This window comes from Macaca fascicularis, chromosome 10, assembly GCF_037993035.2.
Source record: "Macaca fascicularis isolate 582-1 chromosome 10, T2T-MFA8v1.1".
In the NCBI taxonomy this organism is placed as follows: domain Eukaryota; kingdom Metazoa; phylum Chordata; class Mammalia; order Primates; family Cercopithecidae; genus Macaca; species Macaca fascicularis.
This window is the reverse complement of record NC_088384.1, coordinates 61,197,424-61,217,270: the sequence shown is the minus strand read 5'-3', so window position 1 is coordinate 61,217,270 and position 19,847 is coordinate 61,197,424. Positions and strand designations below refer to the sequence as shown.

The window sequence follows — 19,847 nt, the reverse complement described above, 5'->3', positions numbered from 1 at the left end:
TTTTCATCTAATGTATATATATAACTGATATATATAACATATATCTGGAATATGTATGGTATACATATCAGTAATATCTAAATCTTACCATATATAATGAACAATATAGGCTGGGTGCGGTGGCTCACACCTGTAATCCCAGCATTTTGGGAGGCCGAGGCAGGCAGATCACTCGAGGTCAGGAGTTCGAGACCAGCCTGGCCAACATGATGAAAGCCCCTCTCTACTAAAAATACAAAAATTAGCCAGGCGTGCCTGCACCTGCCTGTAATCCCAGCTACTTGGGAGGCTGAGGGAGGAGAATTGCTTGAATCCAGGAGGTGGAGGTTGCAGTGAGCCAGGATTGTGCCATTGGACACCAGCCTGGGCAAAGAAGCGAGACTCTGACTCAAAAAAAAAAAATAAAAGAATATAATGAATTCCCTATAAAATGAAAACATACTTTTCATCTGAAAAAATATATATATAATATATTAAATATTTTTCTAGTAAGCTCTCTTTTATTTTGTTAACTTTTTTTCTGAAACATAGTTTTAATTTTTAGTTTGCTAAATCAACCTTCACAATGTCTGCTTACCAGGTCATTCTTAGGAAGGCGTTTGTCAACATAAAATGTACCCGTAAAATAAGCATTTGTATTTTCTTCTGGTACTTTACTCATTTGCACATGTAAACATTTCAGTCTGTATTCCATCAGGAACTCATGTTTGTGACATAAAATTTCATTAGTTTTCTTCAAACAACAGGCACTTTTTCATTAATAATTCATCCTTTCCTACTCATCAATCCTTACGTATATCTTACATAATTTCAGTGATTCTGGGTTTCCTATTCTGTTCCATACATCTCTTTTCAGCTGTTCGCAAACAATTAATTGTAGAAATTAATAGCACATTTTGCTATCTAGAGGAGCAAGTGTTTTTTTACTCCATTATGAGATTTTTAAAAATGTCATCACAATAGTGAAAGACAGCAGGTGTCATATAAAAATGTTAAAACCTTGGTATTTTCATTCGGTCTATGTAAAACTGACAAACAGAGAAAGAGCTCACATTTTGAGAAAAATGTTCCTTTCCATTCAAGAACACAGAACCCACCTCCCACTTCCAAGTTGCTCTCTAAGAACCTTCAGTAAAGAACCTAGCTACACAGGTGGATACGGATGTAAAATGGACAGTTTCATCTGAGAACTTTTCGCCTACTGAAAATCACTCACGGTATTTTTGATAGAGGAATTAGTTCTCTCATTAGGCACCTCCTATAATGTATACAAACCATGTTTTAAAGGTGTTCCTTAAAAATAACAACACCGTATATGCTTAACTTTGTGAGTTAAATCACTCAAATTCTCCACCAATTGCTCCAGCCAGGGAATTATGTCGGATGGAAAACAGCTGAGGGTCCGCTTGGCTTCGCCGCTCGGAGGGTGCCCGGCGCCCTCCAAGGCCCAGTCCAGGGGCTGCGGGGAAGCCGGGCCTGGGGACCCCCTCCCACCCCGGACTGAGCCCCCGCTCCCCGCTACCTGTGCTGCTTGTCCAGGGCATCCAGGTCGCCGCTCCTGCGTGCCAGGCAGCGCTCCACTTCCGCGGCGTCGCCCTTGACAGCAGCCTTGTGGATCTTCTGCAGTTCGGAGTCCCGGATTCGGTACCCGGAACCGGTGTAGACGTGGTCTATGGAGCCCAGGACCCTCTGGCCCCTGCGGCTCCCGAAGCCGAAAAACTTCATGGTAGTGACTTCTTCTCAGACCCCCAACCACCGACCGGCTCTTGAGTGGGGGCAGCTCCCTGTCACCTTTTCACCACCCCCCACCCGCCCCCGACGACCCAGCCCCAAATCCAACCCCAAGTCCCGATCCAACCCCAAATCCGCGATCCAACCCCCAGTCTGCGATCCCAAGTCTATGATGTACTCCAAAATCCGAGATCCAGCCGGGTCCACCACAGCCTTCAGCAGCGACACTCGCAGCCTCCGACCTCTCAGACCCAGTGAGCCTCGCAAAGCCGTTGGGCGCGCGCCTGCACCGCGGTGGCCGCCCGGCTCCCGGAAGCCGCTCCCTGGCTGCGCGCGCCGGCAGGTGGGGCTGCAGCTCCAGGCGGGCGCCACTGGGCTCGCGGGTTCTCCTGGGCATTCCCCAGCGGCCCCAGGATCCTAGGCGCGCAGGGAGCCAGGCCTGAGGAGTAGGACTTGTATGGCCTTGCAGCCGCCCCGCTCCTCCTCCGGAGGGAGATCGGGTGCTGGCAAGGGCACTTAGAGGCCACCGGAGTGGCTTCGCAGATAGCCTGGCTTCACGCTGAGGCTCTGGCCCTGGAGTCTGTGTGGCTAGTGTCCGGTAGTGGAAAAGGCATGGAGAGCCAGGAGCTGCTCCTTCCTCCACCCGCTCTCACCGGTGCCAGTGCCCGACTGCGCGGTTTGCAGCTGCAGATCTGGCACTGGCGCGGGATGGCGGAGCTTCCCTTGGATGTCCTCAGGGTCCCCGAGTGCACAGCCTACCTGGCCTCAGGGTCCGCTCCTCTTGGACATCTCTCTGGATCCTGGGCCCTGGCACTAAGCAATCTGTATCCACATGCATGAGACTGAGGGGCTGCTGGCTGGGCCGATTGCCTGACTTAGCTGCCTGGGCGTCTGGGCTCAGGATCCGCGCTGCTGGGGGCACGGGCCTGGTCTGGGGTGTCCAGTCACTTGCAGTGGCTCGTATGCCAGCGGGGGCTGGAGGCCTGGTACCTGATGTCCTCAGGGTCATGTGCATCACCCGCCCACTGGTGGGTCTGCTCTGACTTGGTCTCCTCCAATAACACAGGGGCTGCCGGGGTGGGCTCTTCGTGGTAACTGGCATGGTATTAAGCAGCAGGTTCCCACCCTGGTGCCGCTGCTGTGCAGATTGCCTGACTTGATCGCCCAGGCAGTGGCCCCAGGTCCGAGTGGCAGGTGTGCAGATAGGGTGAGGGGCACTGAGGGTCAGGGGGTTGCTCCGTCTTCTCTGCCCGTGTGCAACTTGCAGTTCTGCAGTTTTCTGCAACAGCTGAGGCGCTGGCGGGGGAAAGCAGAACTCCGCTGGATGGCGTCAGGGTTGCCGGCAGAGAGCACAGCCCGCCAGGCCTGAGGGTCCGCTCCTTTTCCCCTTGCTCTGAAGCCTGACCCAGATGCTGAGCACTCTGCCTGGATGCTGATAGCGCTAACTGATCGATTGCAGAGCCGGTCATCTGGCTTTGCCACTGAGGCATCTGGCCCCAGGATCTGCGATGCTGAGGGTGGCCAAGCAGTTGCTGCCCACGTTCAGGTGGCAGCTGCAGCTTGGACACCGACAGGGATTGGCGGGGCTGGTACCTGATGACCTCAGGGTCGCCAAGTGCACTGCCTGCCCAGCCCAGGGTCAGTTCCTTTTTGGCCTGCGCCAACAGCGCAGGGACCATGGTGGCTCAGTTCTCTGTGGAAACTGGGATGGGGTGAGCTGCCAGTTCCCGTCCTTTGGCCGCCTGGCCAACTGTCAGACTTAGCCGCTGCCGACCAGGCATCTGTCTCTAGGGTTGTAGTTACTTGGGTGGAAGTGGGGATCGGGGTGGGCGTGGAGCCTCACCAGTTGCCAGGCCAGCACTGCCTTTGCAACATATTCAGATGGTGGCGGCAGCTTGGCAAGAACTCAGACCCAGCAAGCGCTCCCACCCAAGTGTCAGTTCCCAACTCTGATGCCTCCACCCACAGAGCCCTGTCCCCCAGTGATATCCGCTACTCCGTGTCCGCTGTGCCTAGGGATCCCAGGCGGTCTCAGCGACACACAGCGAGAGGGAGGGGGCCCGGGGAACCATGGCGGGTATGGAGGCCCTGCAGTGCTCAGGATTCCTGCAGAAACACTGTGCACTTGCTACGCTGGAGCAGGAGCAGGAGGAGGTCAGGTACCCCTCTAGAGTCTGGAGTCCGAGGAGAGTCTCCTTCTTTGGAGGCCAATTCTGTTGCTGCAACCTCTGCCGCCACCAGCAGGGCAGCCGCTGATAGAGCCCCTAACCTGCCGCCCGCTGTTGGCCCCGGATAGAGCCCCTAACACCCTCCCCTCCTGACCTCGTGATCTGCCTGCCTCGGTCTCCCAAAGTGCTGGAATTATAAGCTTGAGCCACCACACCCAGCCTCTTCTAAGAGTTTTATAGTCTTCCCTTTTACACTTAGGTCTAGGATCCATGAAAGTCAACTTTTGTGCATGACGTGAAGTCGGGTCCAGCCACAGTCTTCTGCATGTGGCTACCCTGTTGGCCCAGCACCATTTGTTGAAACGATTGCTTTCCCCGTGGAATTGTCTTGGCACCTTTGTTGAAAATTAATTGACTGTAAATATGAGGGCTTATTTCTGGACTCTCAATTCTATTCCATTGATCTGTAGGTCTATTCTTATTTAGTACCTCACTGTCTTGATTATGTAGCTTAGTATTTTAACAGCAAGTTTGGAATTAAGAAATGTGAATTCTGCAACTTTGTTTTTCCTTTTCAATATTGTTTTGAGTATTCTTGGCCCCTTTGAATCTCCATATGAATTTTAGGATCGGCTAGTCAATTTCTACAAAAAAAAAAAAAAAAAAAAACAGCTGAGAATTTTGATAGGAATTGTGTTAGGTCTATAGATCAATTTGGAGTATATTGTCATTTCAACAATAGTAAGTCTTTTGTTTCATGAACATGGGATGTCTTTCCACTTATTTAGGTCTTCTTTCATGTCTTTCAAAAAAAACCTAGGTTTTAGAATATAAGTTTTGGAGTTTTTAATTAAATTTATTCCTAAGCATTTTATTATGTTAGTGATATTGTAAGTAGAATTTTTAAAAACTTCCCTTTGAGATTGTTCATTGCTAATATGGAAATACTTTTTTGTGTGTTTTTATATATTGACCTTGTATCCTGTAACCTTGTTGAACTATTTTGTTAGTTCTACCAGCTTTTTTTTTTTTTTTTTTTTTTAGTGGATTCCTTAGGATTTCCTATATACAAGATCCTGTTATTGGCAAATAAGGGTGTTTTTACTTCTTCTTTTCTGATCTGGACGCCTTCTATTTTTCTTTTCCTGCCTAATTGCCCTGGCTAGGGCCTCCAGTACAATGTCCAACAGAGTGGCAAGAATGGGCCCCCGCTGTCTTGTTCCTGACCTTTCATCATCAAATATCATGCTTACTGTGTGATTTTTGTGTCTTTCATCAGGTGAGGGAAGCTCCCTTGTATTCCTAGTTTGTTGTGCGTTTTTATCATGAACAGGTGAATTTTGTCAAATACTTTTCTGTATCTATTGGAGGATCAGATGGTTTTGTCCTTTGTTCTCTTAATATGTTGCATTACATCAATTGATTTTTGAATGTGAAACCAACCTCACATTCTTGGGATAAATCCCATTGATCATGGTGTGTAATCTCTTTCCTATGTTGTTGGATTTGATTTGCCAGTATTTTGTTGAGGATTTTTTTTTTTGTATCTGTATTTGTAAGAAATATTGGTCTGTAGTTTTCTTATATCTCTTTCTGCTTTTGGCATCAGGGTAATGCTGGCCTCCTAGAGTGATTTGGCAAGTATTTCCTATTGATATTTTTTGGAAGAGTTTGGGAAAAACTGGTATTAGTTCTTCTTTGACTGTTTGGTAAAATTCATCAGGGAAGCCATCTGGACCTGGTTTTGTGGACAATTTTTCAATTATGAATTATATCTCTTTTTAGTTTTAGTTCTATTAAGTCTTGTGATGTCTTCATTCTGTTTCAGTAATTTGTGTGTTTCTAGGAATTTGTCCATTTCGTGTCTAGTCTGTTGGCATGTGGTTGTTCATAGAGTTCCCTCAGAATCCCTTTTATTTCTCTAGGGTAGGTATGATATCCTCTCTTTCATTCCTGATTTTAGCACTTTGAGTCCTTTCATTTTCTCTGTCACTCTTACTAGATGTTTGCCAATTTTGTTGATCTTTTCAAAACATCAACTTTTTGTTTTGCTGTTTTTTTTTTCTATTCTTATTTATTTCTGTTCTAACATTTTATTCCTTCTACTTGCTTTGGGTTTAATTTGCCCTTTTTCTGGCTTCTCAAAGTAGATCGGGCTATTGACTTGAGGTCTTCTTTTATAATACAAGCACGTACAAGCAGAAATTTCCCTGTAAGCATCGCTTTAGCTGAATCCTCTAAGTGACTGTGTGTTGTGCTTTCATTTTCATTTCATTCAGTAGCTTCTAATTCCCTTTGTGATTCTTTTCTTTGATCCATTTGTTCTTTAGCAATGTGTTGTTTAATTTCCACTTACTTGTGAATTTTCCAATTTTTCTTCTGCTACTGATTTCTAATTTAATTACATCATGGTCAGAGAATATCCTTTGTATGATTTCAAACTTTTTGAATTTATTGAGCCTTGTTTTGTGACTTAGCATATATTCTACCCTGGGAAGCATTCCCTGTGCTTGAGAAGCACGTGTCATAGTGTGTACCTGAGCTGGGAAGGGCTTGGTGCCGACTAGAACAGAGGGAGGGGAGGCTCAGTACAGGTGTGCTGGAAAGAGCCCCCATTCTCCACGTTCTTGGGAGGAAGCACACCCCAAAGGCCCCCGCAGCATTCCTACCTCCCTGGAGCTTTTCTGATCAAGAAGGAGTGTCTGGCCTGCAGAGGGGCCACCGCTGTGTTTGACATGTCCTACTTTTGGAAGTTGTACCTGGTGGGGCTGGATACAAGGAAAGCTGCCGACAGGCTCTTCTCCGCACATGTCAGCCGACCCCCAGGTGTGGAGCCTGGAGTTTGGGGGAATGTTCCTGTCTCTCCATGGGCACAGCTGCAGGTACTGAGATGACCTGGCAAGTCATCCTGTCCCCTCGGGCACCTGAGCACACTGCTCCTTGCCCTCACCTGGCCTTGGGCCCCCCTTTCTGGCCCACTTTGCCCCATCCCAGGCCCCAGGCCCTCATTACTTTCCTCCACCTCTCCCTCCCACCTTCCTTCTCCTCCTCACCTCTGCCTTCCTCTCTACTCTATTCCAGAAAGGATATGTGGCAGCTGGCCCTCAGCCACCTCTCTCCTGGGACTGGGGGGCCCAGTTGCCCCCATGCTCTCACAGGTGGGATTGCCAGAATTAAATAGAAACACAGGATGCTCAGCTACTTTTGAATTTTGAATACATAATGACTCGTTTTTAATATAAGTATGTCCCAAGCCATATTTGGGACATACTTGGGATCTTCATCTGCCTTTTTGTCACCCACCCACCCAAAAGCTTACGCATCCCCATCTTCATGAGTGTCCAAGGCTGCCAGAACAGAGGATCACAGACCCGGTGGCTTAAAACAACAGCAATTTGTTGTCATGGTTCTGGAAGCTGGAGGTCAAAATGAGGGTGTCTGCATCTGACACTCTGCAGAGGACCCTTCCTTGCTCTTCCAGCTGCTGGTGGCGGCCAGGAATCTTGGCCTTCCTTGGCATGCAACTGCATCACTGTAGTCTCTGTCTCTGTCACATGGCCTTATCCAGGTGTTCTTTGTCTCTCTCTTTTTATTTGTTTATTCATTTATGAGACGGAGTCTCACTCTGTCGCTCAGGCTGGGGTGCAATGGCACGATCTTGGCTGACTGCAACCTCCGCCTCCTGGGTCCAAGTGATTCTCTTGTCTCAGCCTCCAGAGTAGCTGGGATTACAGACATCCACCACCGTGCCCGGCTAATTTTTGTATATTTAGTAGAGATGGGGTTTCACCAGGCTGGTCTCAAACTCCTGACCTCAGGTGATCCACCCACCTTGGCCTCCCAAAGTGCTGGGATTACAGATGTGTGACACCAAGCCCAGCGGTGTTCTCCTCTTATAAGGACAGCAGTCAGAATAGATGAGGACCCACACTAACGACCTCACTTTAACCTGATCACATCTGCAACGACCCCATTTCCAATTAAGATCACATTCCCAGTCCTGGAGTGAGGACTTTCACATATATTTTGTGGGGATCACAATTCAACACCTAACATCATCTCTCCAGTCAGCCAACCAACAAACCCACTTCCCAGACTCCTAGGCACCTGCTGCTCACCTCCCATTAATCCAGCCACCCACTTAGTCTTCCATCCACCCATCCACCAGCCCACACATCCCTGTTTCTCCATACATCTGTTCTGCCTTCTACTCACCCACTCCCATCCTCCCATCCATCTGCCCACCTTCCCATCTGTCCATCCATCCTCCATCCACAAAGTAATTTATGCCACAGACATTTATGGAGTCTTCTCCGGTACCAGGCACAGTGCTAGGAGCCCCGGAATGAATGGGGGACATGAATCTTGTCCCTAAAAACTTCTCAGCGTGGTGGTGGATGGGTGGGAGCGGCCGGTGCCAAGGCATTTCAAGAACAAAGAAGCTTCCTTCTCGCAAGGATGATGGTGATGGGATGTCCCACCCATGGCCAGTCCTCTCTGGTTCATTCAGCTGAAATGGCATCCCTGGGTTGAGGGGCTCTCCAGGTCACCTCCCAGTAGGGCATCCTGTCTGGGGGTTATCCAGCCTCTGTGACAAGCAGCTGCCCTTGTGAGCAGCCCTGGGGAAACTGAGGCAGCACAGACCCGGCTGGGGCCTCAGCACAGATCCGGCTTTCTTCTCCCTCTCACAGGCTCCACCGTGTACACTTGCATGCTCAACCACTGTGGGGGCACCGAGAGTGGCCTGTCAGCTGCCTGACACCCAGTCACCAGACCTCCCTGCTGGTCCCTGCCTTTGAAGTTATGGGATGCCTCTATGTGCACGGTGCTGTGACTGCGACCTGCTCTGTGGACTGATGGTTGTGGACAGGGTGGGATGGACAGGATGGGCTGCTGACGGCAGCTCTGTCATTACCTGTTGTGCCCACTGTGGTCAGGGCTGGGAGATTAGAGATCTCGTTTCAGGCTAACTGCGGGCTTTGTTCAGGTGGCACTGCTGGAGCTCCCAGTACTCAGTGATTGCATCTTTGCACCTGTCCACACTGCTGCGTTTTGGAGAGGCTGCAGCGTGGACATGCTCAGCTCGGTTGCCCAGAACAGAGCATGCCAACGATAGGCCGTGCCTCCCACTCAGAGCAGTCAGCTCCTTTCTGCCACTGACATCCTTGCTGGGATGGCTTCTCAGCTCATGTGACCCCCTAGTCTGAGGCATTGGCAGGCCCTTAGAAGATGTCCGGCTTGAGGCTCACATTGATGCCTGATTGCCCTCTGCAGTCCCTCCATGTCTGCTTCCATGTCCTCCGTGACGGGTAGCTCAGTGCCCTCAGTGACGGGTAGCTCAGTGCCCTCATGCCTTGTTTGCTCAGCCCCGACTGTTACACAGAGCCAGGACCTGCCTCCTGTCCCTTCGGCTCCCTGATCCTGTCCCTGGGTTCACACAGAAGCCATCTGATCTCTCGTCCTGTAACCCATCCCCACCAGGGATGAAGAAGCGGAGAGGGAGACATTCTCTCCAGGAAGGGGCATTGCGGCCTCTGGGACGGGACTTGCACAGGGGAAGGTGCTGACTGTTCAGCTCTTTGTGTTGCCCCCAGGGCAGAGGCACTGTCAGGGGTGAGGGCCCAGCTCATTCAGAAATCCTGGCATCTCCTGGTTCTTGATCTGACTGTGCTGCTGGCAAATGTAGTTGTTTTCTCACTGGGACATGGCCAGTGTCAAGCCCCAGTTTGGGTACTGGGGGAAAGAGGCAAGGGGAGAAAGGGCTCACTCATGATCAGCTCATGACCTGCACCTTCAGCAGCAGTCCTTGAGCACCGACTGTGTGTCAGGCTCGGTTTGAGGCAGGGAGGACCCCGCAATGAACCAAACACAGAAGGTTCTGGCCCATGTGGAGTTTCTATCTCTGGTGGGAGAAAACAAGATTAAAAAAATAAAAGAAGTGGAAGGTGTAGGATGTTAAATGGGTCAAGAGGAAAAATGACCAGAGAGAGTGGGATATTGGGGAACCTCTGGGGTGCTGCCGAAAACAGGGAATAGTGAGGTGAGCCCTTTAGCCTCGAGGCTGGTGGCGGAGATGAGCTGTGAGCATGAGTGAGGGGTCCTGTGGGGTGTGCAGATCTCGCCTACTGCTTCCCTCCTGCCGTTGGTGACCTGGAGGCTGAGAGAGCCATGGGTTGAGCCTGAGCGCGTGTGCTTCCTGGATCTGTGAGCTCATTCATTCACTAATTTCCTCGACAGTCATTGTGGAGCCTGTACTGTGTGGTAGCGCCAGGACAACCAGAGCCGGGAGCAGTTGAAAGAGGCTGGTGGGGCTTCAGGGACTCCACAGTGGGCTGTATGTGCAGATGGGTGCAGGAAGGGCCCTGTAACACCTGGAGGGGGACACACAAGGGGATGGGAAAGAGCTATATGCTAGGAAAGGCCATGCAATGGCGCTGAGCTTGGATGAGCAAGGCTTCCTGGAGGAGATGGCTAGCCTGAGCTTGGAAGAATGGGTAGGAGCTGCTGGCTACAAGGGTGTGGAGGTGAGAACCAGTGTGACCTGCCCATCGCTGGTCCTCTCTGGGCCATTCAGCTGAAATGGCATCCCTGAGCTGAGAGGAGTGATGGCCATAAGGAGCTGGGTATCAGCCCCCAGGAGAGGGGTGGCCCAGGCACAGCCCATAGCCACAGCCTTAGTGAGTCTAGCTAGGGAGACAGCAGAGGGGCCAAAATGAAGTCACAGGTCACCAAAATCCTGGCCAGGTCCTGCCACTGCCTGGCTCAGTGACCTGCCTCCCTGAGCCTCAGTTTCCCTTGGCTGGGGAATGAGGACCTTGCTCATACCCCCTCATAAAGGAAGCTGTCAGGAAAGTGCTTTGAACACTGAGCCATCTCCCAGTGGTGCACAATTAGCTTTCCAGAGGATTCTGGTGGATTCCTAGAACTGAGGGCTGGAGATTGGCGGTGCTGGCTGCTGGAAAGGTTTGCACTTGGTGGGTGTGGGGTTAGCGCAGTGAGTCACATCCCCCAGGGCTCTGCAGGTCTTGGGGACACCACTCAACAGGATAAAACCACAATGTGGGCTTTGCTTACTTTCAGGCTTCAAAACTGCACTATTTGAGTTATGAATATGCATGGACATTAAATATGCATGTATTGAATATGTGTGCTACCTACCCATGCTACATCAGATCACCATGAAGTTGAGAGAATGTGATGATTTACATGTGATCAAGGTGGCATACAAAGCAGCTGTCAATCTTAAAAGTAATTTTAAATGATCTTCATTGATCTTTTTGTAAGATTACAAAAGGACACATGCTCCTAGGATCCATTCCAATGATACTGAAAAGCACAAAATAAGGTGCACAGCCCACAGCTCCCCACTACACCCAGTGCCGATGGTGCAAGCCCCCGGGCCACCCTGCCTTCTCACTGCTCTCTGCCATGTCGGCTTTGCAGCCATGCCTGGACCTGGGCTGACTGGCCTCTGGCCTCAGGACTGGCAATTTGTTTTCAGGGAAGTTGATCATGGATGGTCAGGGCCATAGGAGTTCAGGTCCATCAGCTGCCATCTCCCTGGGCACCAGGCAGCCTCAGTAGCTCCCATGCCCTCCTGGGAGAGGCCTGAGATGGCTGCAGACTGGTGGGGCCACCCAGGAGCCAGGGGCCTGAGAGTCACTGTGTGTGTGTATGTGTGTGTGCGTATGTCAGTGTGTGTGTGTGTGCGTGTGTGTGTGTGTGTGTGTGTTGGGGAAAGTGAAGTGAGGTGGAGTGTGTGTCTGGCACTGGGCTGAGGACGCCATCCAGAAATGGTCCCAGCCTAGGAGTTGGGGAACCCCTTGCGGACTGGCTTGTCTCTTTGCCTTCATTCTCCATTGTGCTCACAGTGTCAAGAGGAGGAAGGGAGGAAGCAGCCTGGCTGGGGCCTGCCCGGGGTCCTGAGAGGTCTCTCGTCCAAGGGATGCTCCCAATAGCCCTGTGGGGTCAGATCTTGTGGGTCTGCCCCTTTTACAGAGGAGAAAATGGGGGCTCAGAGAGGTGAGAAGTGAGCCTGGTGAACCACAGAACTGCATTGGGGCCAGGCTGGCGTAGGCCTGTGTGTTCCCAAGACACTGTCCTCCCAGGGTGGGGGCATCCCTGTGAGGAGGGCGCAGAGGGGTGGGTGGTAGGGGTTGAGAAGCAGGTCCTTCTCCTAACTCCCATGGTTCAGAGGATACTCTGTGCAGGTCACGGTCGTGGGGGACCGAGGGAGGGACAGATATGGTCCCTGAGCACTGTGAAGGCACAGGCCCCTGAGAGGGAATTTGTTTTCTCAGCCTGGAGACCCTTGGGCCACCTGCTCTGTCCCTGCCTCCCAGGCCCTGACATCCTGCTGTATGTTCAGGGGATGGTGACTACCTGGCCGTGGGCAGGGCTGTGGCCCAGCACAACTGATCTCACATCACCACTGTGCTGCAGGGCCAGAAGTTCCGGTGCCAGCTCATCGACAGCTCCGAGGACCTGGGCATGGTCAGCATCCAGGGCCCAGCCAGGTGAGAGAGGACTGGTAGCCTGCCCCTGGGCACAGCTGCTCCCTGGACCCAGGCCCTCCAACTGGCCCTTGGGCAGAACCGTCTGTCCAGAATGGGACATTCTGAAGAGTTAAGCACTGTGGTATACCAGAGATGCCACTCTGAATAAATAATCTTCAAAGCACTGGAATGCAGATAAGCCCACAGCATGAGTCAGACTGAACTTTATAGCTGTTCAGTCACCAAAGACCCCAGGATCCCAGAGGGGAGGGCAGTCTGCATCACCAGTGCAGTCTAAGAACTACCGTCCACCATCCCGAAATGGGCAGAACCAGGTTGGCCCTGCTATGTAGGCAGAATAATATCCTACACTGAGGTGTCCCCAGCTCCGCCCTAAACACCCCTCATGACAAGGTCTCCACATGGCTTATCCATGCATTCATTCATTCTGTAAACACCTGCCAGGCTGTTCTCCCCACCCACGAGAAGCCAGGATCCAGGGAGACCCTGGAATGCTGGCTCATGTGCACAGCCACAGAAGGGTCATATTTTGAGAAATAACATATAAAATAAAAATTAGTATACTCATTCCATAAATATCTATATATAAAATATTAATAGTCTGCATACTTTCATATACTTAAAGTACACCTTGGCTACTTCAAAGTAATTGTGAGAACCAATACTGTAAGTATAATTACTATGTCAATTTTATATGGATCAAGAAACCAAGGCCAAGAGATTAAGTAAATTATTCATGGTTATAAGTTTGAACCCATTTAATCTTTCAGATTCATATTCTTAACCATTGAGTAATTGATACTACATTTAAATATGATTATAATATGTATCTAGTAAATTATAATATGAATATATATCAAAATCAATACTTAGGTATTTTTAAAGTAGTAGTAGTGTTTACTATTTCATGCACAATGTATGTAATAATTACAGAAATCTGTGTAACTTGCAAAAGATTTATAATTATTTTCAAAATACACATTAGAAACTATAAAAGGTCGTCACATAAATATGCAATGAGACCTTCCCAACAGTGCTCTTTCTCAGTTTACAAATAAAAATTAAAGCAAGTTGTGTGATTTCTCTGAATCCTGTTGCTGATGTTGAACACTCAGCATTGAGGCACAGATTCATTTAGAAGACATTAATAAAAGTTAACCTTTTATCTTTTGAATTTCTTGTTACATTATCAAAAACAGTTTTAAGCCAACATTAATTTTCATAGGTTTTCTATTTATAGCTAATTGATTATCTAATATTAAGTAGTATGAACCAAGTAGGAAATTAAATCCTATTTTATGTGCCTGAAAGGTGAGTAAACAATGGAATAAATGAAAACATGAGAAAATAACAATTATTGGCTATTTTAGTATATATCTTATTGTTCTTATTAAACATTTTAAAACTTACATATTCTATGATGTATTCTAAAATGTTGTTTTAGATGGATTTCAGTCTAACCCAGAGGTAGCTTGTGCAACAGAATAAAAATTGTACATAGTAATTTAAACAATAGAAATAATCTGTCATTGGTTATTTTGTATGCGTAGTTCAAGTTTTTTATGATTATAGTTAATATCCTAAGATATAGGACCAAAATTAAGGTATGTAAGTTTAACTTTTGACCTACAGCTTTGAATGTTATATCAAGTCATTATTGAATAAGCATGTTATTATAAGCACTATATAACATTAATTTGGTTTTATATTTAAATTTTACCATGTGAAAATTAAACTTTAGAGTTGAGAAACTTGAATAAATTGAATGTAGATTTTTTTTAAAGCCAATATGAGGCTTAAATCATATGCTAATCTTTTTATATAAAAATTGAGTTTTACATTTATAATTGAAAGTCACCCTGTGACCTTAGGCCCTTCAGGTCATGAAAATATTCATTTAATTTTTTTTATTAATCCATCAACAAAACAAGATTAATTGGGCTAGAAAATTAAAAGGGTCAGGGAAAGCTGAAAGCATGAAGCAACAATAGAAATCATTGTTATTGTATGCTCAATGCACTTTCCCAGAGTTTGAATGCAGAGAGATGGTGAAAAGTGATCAATTATAATTTAAGTACAAGAAGCATTGGAAATGACAGTCATAAAAAGACACATCTGGGTTTCTACTTTGCTTTCTACAGACAGCTATGCATATATGAATACCATGAAATACCACTCAGCTATAAAAAGTAAAATATTTCTGATATATGCAACAACCTGGATAAATCTCTACAAAATTATACTGAGTAAAAAATGTCACTAACATAAGATTACATACTGTATAGTTCCATTTATATGACAGTCTTGAAATGACATAATTATAGAAACAGAAAAGAGAACACATGTTGCCAGAGGTTAAAGGCAAGAAAAATGAATGGAGAGGCTGGAAAGGATGCAGACCTGGCTATAATGCAAATGAAGCATTATTGCTTGAAGATAATTAATATATATGATATTATTTATGATATATTTCAAAAGTTGCTTTCCTTGGAATTTTGATATATTTCAAAATGATACATTTCAAAGGTTGCTTTCCTTGGAATTTTAAAATCTCTGTTTCTATAACTTTCCATACCTTAGGTCGGTATTATAGATTGCATAAAAATAATAGAATTGATTTATTTTTAAGGAAAAACATTATAACAACAACTAAAATCTTCATGATTGTTATAGCTTTATCCAATCGTGACAAGTATTCAATTAAATCCAACAATATCAGTTATTTAGAAGTTATAATACTCCTCATCTATATAATCCCGAAATAGTGGTACCTCCCGAAATATTTATAACTTCAAGGTAGAGCAGCTGTTTATTTCCTTTGAGCAAGATAACCACATGCTTGTCTGTCATGGATAAATATATTTACAACTCTACTTTTGAGAAAACCATGTTTAACAACACAGCAACATTTGGTGGCAAATATTGTTTAGTACTTCTAAGCACAGAAAATGGCTTTTCATCCACCCCTTTAAAATGCAGTGTTTTTATGGACAAACATTTACTTGAATATCACAGAAATCATGTGAGCGAAATAGAAAAATGTGGTAACCTCAGATACTAATTTTGACAAGAGGAAATGTGTTCCAAGACTGTCATCAGAATAAGTGACTGTTTTCAGCAGTAACAGAAATTTCAAGCATCAAAAGTGACTGTAGCAGAAAGCGGAGGATATCCTTAGGCTGCCTAAGTTTTTGTATCTGCACTGGACTTTCGACATGGCCAGAGGTAGCATTATATTCTGTCACTTAGGGCAGCAGTAGAGGAATTGGAGGGCCCCAAACGGATCACACGTAGGTTCCCTCTCCAGCAACCAGGAAGAAGCAAAGAGGACCGATCCTTTGGAACCAGAAAACCACTTTGTGTAAATATTGCACATATGGTGAGGGGAGCTGTAGAGATGCATGATAGAAAAGCTGGTCTTCCTGATTTTCTTGAAGGGTAAAGCTTACCTTTTATTTTGGCACAGTAATGATTGGTTTAAAGAAAATTGAACAAGAACACTTTATGTGTGTGTACACATGTATAGATCAAGTCTGTAGTATACGTGACCATGTATAATGCATATTAACCTATACACACATGTGCATGTTTTTTATAATGTGAATTCCAGTTTAATACACCAATTATTAAAAATGTTTATTATTTTAATGTGATACAACTATTTTATCAAATTTTCCATTTTGATTACCTTATTGAAACTGACTCAAATGTACGGTAATACAGAGGACCAAGATGATGACTCATTTTTTTTTAAGGCTCAAGATACTTTAAGTACAAAGGCATTTTCATGATCTGTAAACGTGTGTATTTGTGCAGTCATATAAAAATTTCAGCCAGGTGCGGTGGCTCACACCTGTAATCGCAGCACTTTGGGAGGCCGAGGTGGGCGGATCACGAGGTCAGGAGATCGAGACCATCCTGGCTAACACAGTGAAACCCCGTCTTTTTTATTTTATTAAAAAATAAAAATTAAAAAAAAATTAGCCGGGCGTGGCGGGCGCCTGTAGTCCCAGCTACTCGGGAGGCTGAGGCAGGAGAATGGCGTGAACCCGGGAGGCGGAGCTTGCAGTGAGCCGAGATTGCGCCACTGCACTCCAGCCTGGGGACAGAGCGAGACTCCGTCTCAAAAAGAAAAGAAAAGAAAAGAAAAATTTCAGAGGTATTCCCATGCCAAATCTCAAAGAGTATATGCATCCATGATAAAGAAAATAAATCTATACTTTTCAGCAGAAGGCCCTGTAATGTACATATTAGTCCTCTAATTTCCTTGCAGTTTGATGACTCATTTTACATCATAAGAAACCTGTTAGTATTCTCTAATTATAACACTGTTTTTACTGTAATTCTCACTTGTCTCTATCAGTCAGTTTTCTTCATCATTGCAGAGATGGAAATTTCTGTGGGGACTAGGGCTGATGTAATCAGATGTCGATGAAATGCCCATAAGACTCTTTTATACAGGCAGCACAGCATCATACATCCTTCCTCTTTCACCACGTGTCATCCCCATCATGAAATGAAATTTCCATAACTGACTTATGTCTCAAACTCTTCTCTGATGTCTGGCCCTCCTTACATTAAAACAATTCCTTCATTTCATCACCAACCACCGTCAATTAGTATTATTATTTTTTTGCTGTCCTCTTGCTCTCTTAGCATAGTATGAATTTTTTTGCAGCATCCATGAGTGAAGGATGTTCCTTTAGCTGTATTTTTTCTTATCAAGTAGAAAGACCAAGAAAGTGGTTAGTATGCTTCTAGTTGACCCATGGGTGTTGAAAACCATTTTTTCAACTACATTTAATTATCTGCAAGCAATAACGTTTCATTTGCATTATAGCCAGGTCTGCATCCTTTCCAGCCTCCCCATTCATCATTCTTGCCTTTAACCTCTGATGACAAGTGCTCTCTTTTCTGTTTCTATAATTATGTCGTTTCAAGACTGTCATATAAATGGAACTATACAGTATGTAATCTTATGTTAGTGACATTTTTTACTCAGTATAATTTTGTAGAGATTTATCCAGGTTGTTGCATATATCAGAAATATTTTACTTTTTATAGCTGAGTAGTATACCATGGTATTCATATATGCATAGTTTAACATCGACTTTTAGGGAAACAATCATTTTCCTCTTTAGTTCATTCAGACAATTACTCGTAACACACAGGCCTAGTCCTGCTTTTAACAACTCTGAAATCTTGAGTTCTAATATCCTTCTCTCTCATCATTATTCCCTATTCATCAACCTCATCCCACCTGTTCTTTCATAAAAACTTCACCTGTACTTCAAATTCTAGCACCATAAACATTATTTTGTTCAATATCAATTTTTATTTTCCTGGAGTCATGAATTTGCCTATTGGGCTAGTTTTTCACATTTTAGATGACTTATTCCAGGCATACTTATTTCCCTTGCCCTGTCCAACATCCAAAACTTGCTCAATCATGTCTCCAGGCACACTCCTGAGTGAAGTTTTTAAGTTTGGTCAGTTTATTATCCATGCACATTTTTCAGTCTGTTCTTTACATTTCTCACAAAAACAATTCCAACCCTGAATTAATTTTGGCTACACTCATCAAATGACATTGCCTTTAATTTTTATACTAAGAATACTATTAATCATTTCTGCGAAATAGTTTACAAATGTAAATAGGTGGTGAGATATCAAATTTTGTGTTCTTTCTCCAATTTTTGCAACTAGAAACTTAATCAATTCTTTTTTGTTATGCTAGTGTTTCCCTTTACAAGTCTCTTCTTGAAATTATTGCCATGAAAATTAAAGTTCAAAAACCAACATTAGTGAGTAGAAACACAGTTATTCAAAGTCATCTGAAAGAGGCAGAATGTCACCTGCTAGGCTAAACTTAAGTGAAACATAATTGAATGTACTAATAAATGTCATAAGGAGTGATATCCTGAAATTTGGGAAGGATTGGTTACTCGTGAAAGAAGAACAAAAGGCAAATCTCAGCCATAATCATTAGCAATAGCCAACTAAATTCTTCAAGTATTATAAACCCATCTGCAAAACCCTCTGACCACTTTAAGCCCTTTTGATTATAATTTGGCCTCCTCAAAAGATACGTAAGCAAGAGAAAATTGCAATAGACATTATGACAAAAAGATGTGTTATCCATGTAATAGTTACATTTTTAATAAAAGTAAACAGCTTAGAACTCTAGATACATATGGATTTTTCTTTTAGTTGCATTCAGTATGCTATCCCTCTGAAGGGGATCCAGCCTTATTGTGTTGATAAAGTCTTGTTTAGGAATTTTCTATTGCAAGCTCTGGGTTTTGCAATTTTAGTAAAGAATCTCTCTCTCTCTCTCTCTCTCTCTCTCTCTCTCTCTCTCTCTGTGTGTGTGTGTGTGTGTGTATGTATTAGGAGGAATGCTTCTTATATATTTTACTATGGGTTGAGCCTTTCCTCCAATCTTCCTAAAATACTAAAGCCACCCTTGCTATAGCAGATGAAGTCACATCCTACCTCCATGAGAAAACAGAAGCCATCTGAAAATAACTGCATTAAGTTCTTGCATTCTAAGAAACTTAATATGTCAAGCTCTATTTTTTTTTTCTGTATCTAAGGAAAAAAATGTCAGCCCACTTCTATCCAAAGCTGTAACTGTTACTGTCAGTTTTGTGCACAGAAGATCCTCTCAGATTCCCTTTCCTTTTTATGCTCTTGTCCCACAGAAGCTTTACTCTTAACGTGGGCCCCTGAAACCATGGACTACTCAAAGTGCTCTCTCCTGGGATTTTATGCCTTCTCAGGGTAGCCTCTAGCCAGTGACTTACAGAAGTGTGACAGTCCAGTCACCTTTCCAGAGGTAAGAGATATTCTGCTGTGTAATTTTCATTTTTGAGTTTCTTGCAGAATTAGGATGAGGCTGCAACTTCACTTGAAATCACAATCGTGTTGGACTTTTCTCCTGTCTTGCTTTTTTTACTCCTTGTACTGTTTCTCTAACAACATTTCCTTAATGAATCACTTGTGCATAAATCCTTATCCTAGCTTCTTGCTTCCAGAGAATCTGACCTCAGGTAAAAGCTAATTACAACTACCACCTGCATTTGGTGTCATAGTCCCTGTTGTATTACACAGAAAATTAATAAAATTCCTAGTATGCTTATTTCATTAACATTTCTCTTTCTCTGAACTTGTTCTTTGATCCACCAAATATCTTTCCCTAATTATCACATAACTTTCTTCTTTTCTTTATATTTGTGTCTCTGGAAACAGTAGTCTATGCTCATTTTTCCAGCTTATCACCTCTTCTTTACTATTTAAATTTAGGTTGTGTTTTTCTTCATTAAAATTATTTCACTAAGGTTAGCAAAAGCCTCCTAATTAACAAAACCTACAAGCTTTTTTGCAACATAAAACATTTTTATCCATTCTTTTCATTTTTTCAACTATTCCT

General features: G+C 44.9%; 1 protein-coding gene across 1 annotated transcript in view; it reads right to left on the bottom strand.

Annotated features, from left to right (window-relative positions):
- The window catches only part of LOC135964372 (putative ankyrin repeat domain-containing protein 20A2), an 81,377-nt gene extending 79,358 nt beyond the window's left edge, over nt 1–2,019 (bottom strand). Inside the window, exon 1 of the mRNA XM_065522606.2 lies at nt 1,523–2,019. Coding sequence (XP_065378678.1) covers nt 1,523–1,725 — 203 coding nt within the window. The 5' untranslated portion in view covers nt 1,726–2,019. The remainder of the gene's footprint in view (nt 1–1,522) is intronic.
- Nucleotides 2,020–19,847: the final 17,828 nt, after the last annotated feature.